Here is a 6985-nt window from a genome sequence, read left to right as displayed (position 1 = left end):
CATACAAGTCAAAACAAATCAGGCTGTGGATCATTCATCACACAGGAATTCAAAGCCACAAAACCAGCAAGCCCATCAAAGGAGAAGCAATCAGTGCATCGATGCATGGCTCGAGCAGGCGGGCCAGGGTCTGCTGTCTCATTCTGCTGCCCCAGCTGTTCCCCCAGCCCCTGGAAATACGAGGTTAACCGACCAGAGCATGTGTGAGCATGGCCTCTGCTGAAAAGAGAACCAGAGATGTACCGATGCGGCGATGGTGGTCAGTGCAGGTATTATTTTAAGCATGGGGGGGTATGTTGCAGGACACATGTGCTTGGGCTGTGGCTCTAGCCTGAAGCCAGTGTGGCGAGTAGGGAACAGACTTGCTCCTGTGCTGTGTTGGCCATCTGAAAAAAATGCCCAAAACAAGTTTGGATGGCCAACTTTTTAATTAAGGGAAGGAAAAGCAGTTCCTGAAACTGAGGGAGACGGTTCTGTTTCCTGGTGCGTTTTTATTACTGAGTCATGAGCTCCTGGTGATAAGTTTTTATTGTGGAAACTCTGACGCAGCTCATATCTTTAGGGGTGGGACGTGATGCTCTTAAACTAGCTGACAGATCCAACTTGAGCAAAGACCCGTCTGGAGGAGGCTGGCAGTGTTCTGTTAGAGTGGTTGCTACTCTTCTGCCACGAGTGATGAACTGTCCCTCCACTGTGCTTGGCAAATGGCATGATGCATAAATGTGGCACGGCACGGTGCTTCAGTGCTGCCAAACTGGGAAGGGGAACCCTGTATCCCTGGGGCCGCGAGGCAGAGGTGGGCTGAGAACCTCACCTCCTCTCTGCCCAGCCTCATCTTCTGAGTGACCCTGCAGGCATCGGCAGGCAGGGGCAAGGATCATCTTTACATCAAAGAAAGCAAAAATAATGGCAGTTGGTTCCTGGCACATCCTGTGTTTTGTTTTTTGTGTCTTTCAGCATATTTCTGTTTCCTGATGACGGCCCTGGGCGTGACGGCTGGTGCGCATCGCCTCTGGAGCCACCGTTCCTACAAAGCCAAGCTGCCTTTGCGGATCTTTCTGGCTGCAGCTAATTCCATGGCTTTCCAGGTGGGGTTGTGGTTGCCCATCCAGATTTTTGGCCTCCAGGCAGCTTTCTGTCTTGTGCAGGGATCCCCTCAGCTTAGAGACAGCAAAAGAAATAATAATAAAAAAATATATTGGCAGAAAGGCATTTGCTGGTAACACACTCTGCTGCCTCGGGGGATGCAGAGCCCCTCTCGCCACCCACGTCACAGTACGCGTTTAGACAGTCCAGGAGCAATAATTATTTAACGGCCAGGTTGAACGTGCCCAGATCAGGGGCTCAGCACCCCAGCAGCCTGTCTGTGGCACAGGTCAGGCCCCACACTTCACAGAACAATGTGGAAACTTTTGTAAGGGCCAACTTGATGCAAATACATCTGCGTAATCAAGTCTCTGTCCGTCCAGACAGTTGGAGATTTTGATGTACCCAAAAAGAGGAGGAGGCATCCTTTCACAGTCTTAATTTATCTCTGTTTTATGCAGCACTTTTCACCAGTAAAATTCAAATACATTTGCAAATAAGCATGTTACTACCTCTGTATTTAGTGATAGGCAATCTTGGACCTCAAAAATGTTTGCATAACACCCAGCTGGTGGTAGGACTTAGCCCAGAACCAAGATCTTCTCGATGTGAATTTAGTTACTCCTTTCGCTGTTCAAAATAGAGAAATGAACTTATACTACCATTAAACTTACCAAGCTTGGCTGCTGTAACCCCTTTTGGAACCGAGTACCACATGCGTGTTATGCCTTGAGTTTTCAAGCTTTTTTCCTGCAGTCTGTTTGGTTGACTTCTTGTTCATGTACCTTGACAGAGGATGGAAAGAGTCCCTTTATCCACTTCTGTACTGTTCATTTATCATCTTTGATTTATCTTTTTTTTTTCTTTAAGGTGGAAAGAATTAATCTTGTTAATCCCTCTAGACATTACAAAGATCGTAATGCTTTTGCTTGAGTAGAGGAATGTGTCCATTTTAACTATAACCTTCTTTTGTTCTGAGCCATATTCCAGCTGCTTTGTGCTGCTCAGTTCCTTGCAGAGCTTTACAAGCCCTTTGCTCCGCATGTTAAACAACAGTTTTGAGAACCCCCTGGTACTGTCCTCCTGTTTTACAGCCGATCTTATCTTTCATAAGTAATTTAAATGAATGTATCGAGCTGGTTGTGGTGAGCCTGCATGTTGGGATTTCATTGCGTTCTGCTCCCCTGTTGCTATGGATTTTGCTCTCAGCTGGGTTGGCCTCCTCACTGCTTTTGGCTGAGGACGTGGTATGATTCTGAGGCAGGGAAGTAATTCAAAGTAGCTTCAAGCCACCTTTGTGCCCTTCATATGGGAAAGAAAACCAAAGGTCAAATCACCCCCTCTAAGTTTTAAGTAGTCTGAAGCCTGCTCCTAATTACAGTGACATCCGTTGCCTGCTCAAGGCTGTTTACACCACCACAAGCAGTGAATGAGTTTTCAAGTCCGTCTTCCTCATGTTGACTTTGGGAGGAAGAGAGAGCATTGAAGATACCTATAGCATCCCTGGATGCTGAATATTGAGGAAATACTCAAACTGCTTGAAGGGCAGGGGAAACTCTGCTGAAGAATTTTAAGTTGATGCTGCATGGGCTGTGACATGCCGTACTTGCTCTGAAATACCATCAGATGCAGCCATTTTTGACCTGTTACCCGGTGTGTTTTTTCTGATTGAAGCATGCTGAGCTGTGTTTCTTCTCTCCATCTACAGCAAAGCTCTCACAATTTTGAAAGACTGTGCTTCTTGCTGTCATATGCCTGTTTCAGAAATGGGGAATACCTGGCTTATGTCTGCTAGTGTTTTAAGTTTCAGCATCTCCATTGGGACATGCTGGTGTCTCTTCTGCTAAGGGTGTTGTAATGTTGCTCCTGTGTTGATTTCTGAAAGAAGCTGTGTTTTTCAGCTGAAGTTGTGCTGTGAGCATTTGCACACAGTGACAGTGGTTGTATGGAAATTCGTGTCAGCACACTGAGGTTGTTCCATAGCCCAATTTGTTGTCACGTTTCGGTCTGCAGGTTTATTAAGAGACTTGCTAATGAAACCTCATGTCTGCATCCCTGTCACAGCACAATGCTGTCATTCTCTGCTTTGGAAGGGATTTCACTCCTGTGTTTACCTGAAACTTGGTCAAGAGTGATGTGTTCCTGAAAAACGGCTGCTATTAATACGCTGGGAGCATACTTACGTATGCTGTGCTCCAGTTTTTGGTATGTTTATTGCCAACAGTTCTGGCCTCTGGCCTTTATTTCCCCTCAGTCTTTGTGGTTTTTAATTAGATGCAATTCAGTTGTTTCACAGCTTCCTAACCCTTTCATCTAGGGAATCAGGTTTTTTACCAGCCCTGCAGGTGTTTGCTGTGGCATGAGAAGCCAAGTTCATTTCTCACAGTGTCATTGCTTTGACCTGGTTATCTGCTGTCCCACAAATAATTTTATCAAGTGCTCTTGTGACAAACTGATCAATAGTTTCACTTGAAAAATTATTTCTGGTTAAGAAAGAGGACCTTTCCTAGGTGTGCTTCTTGCATAACCCTGTTTTATTTTTAAATGACTTAATCTTGGCCTTTTTTCGGTCTTCTGGATATTCCTACTGAAGCTGCTTGAAGCAGTGTAGAGGCTTTCAAATTCCCTTTGATTTCTCTGCAGGGAAAAAATAAGACGCAGCAACGTAAAGATCTCCCCTTGTTCTCACTGAAGAGTTTGGTGACTTCCTTTGCTTCGCTCGGTTGACTTTGTTCTTTTGTGCAATGGGATAGTTAAGATGCGATAGTTAAGGTACTGGAGCGCCGGTAAGGGGCTGATCTTTACTGCCTCATCTCCGCGGCTTAGATGAGTCGGTGCTGCAGAAAAATGCATCATTGCAGCCACGACATGACAACAACAGGGCTGAGCACAACTGAGTGCAGTAGAGCTGAGATCTTTGTTCTTTGCTTGTCCTTTGTGGGCTCTTGCAGACAGAGAGCATCTTTTCAAGGCTGAAATTGGACGCGGAGGCATTTGAGGTAGATTCTTTAGCTGCTCTTTGCAGTTGTTCCTAAAGTCCCCTCAGCAGCACAGGTGGCCTCAGTGTTTTCTCTCAAATGTTGGCAGCTGAGAGAAAGAGCAACAATTTCTGCAATGCTTTCAGCGTAGGACTTTTGTCTCACAAAACATACGTATACACAGCTGTCATTAGCCTGGGCTTACTGTGTCCTGCAGTATATTCAGCACCATGATGACTGCCACACTGTGGTTACTTCACAGGCACCGCAAATGGTTTGTTCGGTTCCGCAGGGAGCAAAGCTGCTGTGGTTGGTGGTTGTGGGTGCTACTCCTGTTCCTAAAAGTAACCCAAGCCCGCCCTTCCTTTTGGGTATTACTGCTTGGGTACCTCCCTGGCTGTGCAGAGATAGAATTAGCAGAGGAAAGCACGCTCCGCTAAGCATTCTCTGATGAAAGTTCACAGTGTTGTGGATCTAGGCAGTAACAAACATTTCCATGTTTTGGTGCTGGTATTGGGCAATTCAATTCATAGATGAGTGTGTGGTCTGAGTTTTGCAAGTGTTGTACATGCTTACAATGCCCTGCGCTAATAGCTTGGCACCACTGCAGAAACCACCATTTCAGTCCAATAACCAGTGCATCCTGTAAAATAAACTGGGAGCCTGAAATCCCTTCAGCTGAGTAAACTCAGAAGGTCTCACTTTATGTATCCAAGTCTGAAATTGCGGTCCATCCCTTCCTCCCTGCAATCCACATAATCCCATTTACAGCCCTGAGGCATTTCAGTGACCTGTATGTGCTGACACCTTGAGCAGAGACAGGACTGAACTTGCTTTGTATCTGATCTGGATCCAATGCTGAGCTGATGTTGTGGATCTGAGACTTTTATTCCAGCCTGGCTGCAAATGCAAGACTTGATTTCCTGTAAGATAGGCACATCTCCTTTGATATCTTAACCACAGAATCATAGAATGGTTTGGGTTGGAAGGGACCTTAAAGCCCATCTGGCCCCACCCCCCCTGCCATGGGCAGGGACACCTTCCACCAGACCAGGTTGCTCAAAGCCCCATCCAGCCTGGCCTTGAACACTTCCAGGGATGGGGCAGCCACAGCTTCTCTGGGCAACCTGTGCCACTGCCTCACCACCCTCACTGGGAAGAGTTTCTTCCTGATATCTCATCTAAATCTTCCCTCTTTTAGTTTAAAACCATTACCCCTTTTTCTATCACTACAGTCCCTGAGGAAGAGTCCCTTTCCATCTTTCCTGTAGGCCCCCTTTAAGTACTGGAAGGCTCTGCTCTTGTACACATGCCTGCAGACAGAGCAGTAATTTAAATGGAGGTGCCGGTTTTACTGATTTTTACTGAAATCAGCCAAAAGACTGAGCAAGTTCAGCTCCTGTTCCGGTCAAGAAAAGGCATGTGTAGTATTCCACAAGCTCTGTCCTATTTTCAGCATTGTGTTTTGTGCCTGGAGGGTGTCAGTGGTAGCCAGCCACAACCAGCTTAGAAAAAGGATGCCAGAACTGAGTGTCTCTGCACAGTAGTGCCCTGAAAATAAATATGCAAGCTCTCCCATGGCAGGGTCATAAAGTAACAACGTAAACGTGTAAGTACCTGGTCCCTCCAGCCTGTGTCCATCCTCAGACAGCAAACGCCCAGGGAGGATGCAGGACCAGGGCAGGATGGTAACTCCTAAGAGGCTGTTGGCTTCCAGGCATTCTCCAGCCCTGGGACATGTCCAACCTGTGTCACCGGTTCCCAGAGCATGTCCCATTCTGTGTGGGCACTGACACGAGCACTGTGATGGGCTGGCTAGCTGCAAAGCTGGGGTCCCTCAGGATGTCTTTAGTTGATAACGTTTTTTGAGGAGCATCAGAGTGGGGCTTGTTGCTGTTAATGTGTGGGGAAGGAGCTGGAGGTGGTACTGCTGGAGCAGCACCCAGCCTCTCCCCTCTTACCCCGCTATGCTTTCTGTGCAGAACGACATCTACGAGTGGTGCCGAGACCACCGTGTGCACCACAAGTACTCAGAGACGGACGCAGACCCGCACAACGCCAGCCGCGGCTTCTTCTTCGCCCACATCGGCTGGCTGTTCATGCGAAAGCACCGGGACGTCATTGAGAAGGGGAGGAAACTGGATTTCACTGACCTGCTGGATGACCCCGTCGTCAGGTTCCAAAGAAAGTAAGTGGGAACGCTGGGCCCTCGTGTGAGGCGGGGTGGAGAGGTCCCTCTGCCTCTAGTTGTCTAGTTCTGGCTCATTCCTTATTCTTATCTTTCTCTTTTCTTCCCCAAGATATCCCTGCCACCTTAATTGCCGGCATTAGGACTGCCATCCTGCTGGCTTTCACTATTGCCATGTGGCTGACACTTGCCAACTGTCCTTGCAGGCTCTGCTGCGTAAGCAGTGAGCCCTGTCCTTGTCCCTCTGCTTTTCCAAAAAGCCAGGGCTGGCTGTGAAAACAACCACAGCAGAGGTTGCTGGGATCTTGGTCTTCTCCTTTAATCATTGGAGCAAATGCTGTAATCACTGACTGCCTTAATGCAGAAGTGCATGTTTCACTCTGCAAACTCCTCTTTGGCACCCATGGGCCAGCGCAGACCAAACGCTTCCTCTCCCAAGACTGTCATTATTCACAGGATTAATTATCTCCCTTGAGAATTAGCGCAGACCTAGTTCAGTTTGCTACACACTCTGCAAGAGGTGGGAATTGAGGAACATGCTTTGTCCTCTATGTGAGTGCCTCTATTTTAGGTACAAAAAGACTGTATCTGCCTGCAGGCATTTGGTCCGAGGACTTCAGCAAACCACATAAGCTCATTTCTGAGTGTTTTATGGGTGAGGAGAGTGGTCAGTTGAGTCCAGAAATCAGTTTCTTTTTTGTGTTAGAGAAATCTGTGCGCTAGCAGAATTACC

The 6985-nt window shown here is 47.3% G+C and overlaps 1 protein-coding gene across 1 annotated transcript in view; it reads left to right on the top strand.

Annotated features, from left to right (window-relative positions):
* Positions 1–957: 957 nt before the first annotated feature.
* The window catches only part of SCD5 (stearoyl-CoA desaturase 5), a gene marked incomplete at its 5' end in the record, with an annotated part of 9706 nt that continues 3678 nt past the window's right edge, over positions 958–6985 (top strand). Inside the window, 2 exons of the mRNA XM_009705021.1 lie at positions 958–1088; positions 6047–6252. Of these exons, the coding sequence (XP_009703323.1) occupies positions 958–1088; positions 6047–6252 (337 nt within the window). The remainder of the gene's footprint in view (positions 1089–6046; positions 6253–6985) is intronic.

The sequence above is a fragment of the Cariama cristata genome, unplaced genomic scaffold, assembly GCF_000690535.1.
Source record: "Cariama cristata isolate BGI_N322 unplaced genomic scaffold, ASM69053v1 scaffold36807, whole genome shotgun sequence".
Taxonomy (NCBI): domain Eukaryota; kingdom Metazoa; phylum Chordata; class Aves; order Cariamiformes; family Cariamidae; genus Cariama; species Cariama cristata.
The sequence above is the reverse complement of the archived record's forward strand: the minus strand, read 5'-3'. Positions and strand labels throughout refer to the sequence as shown.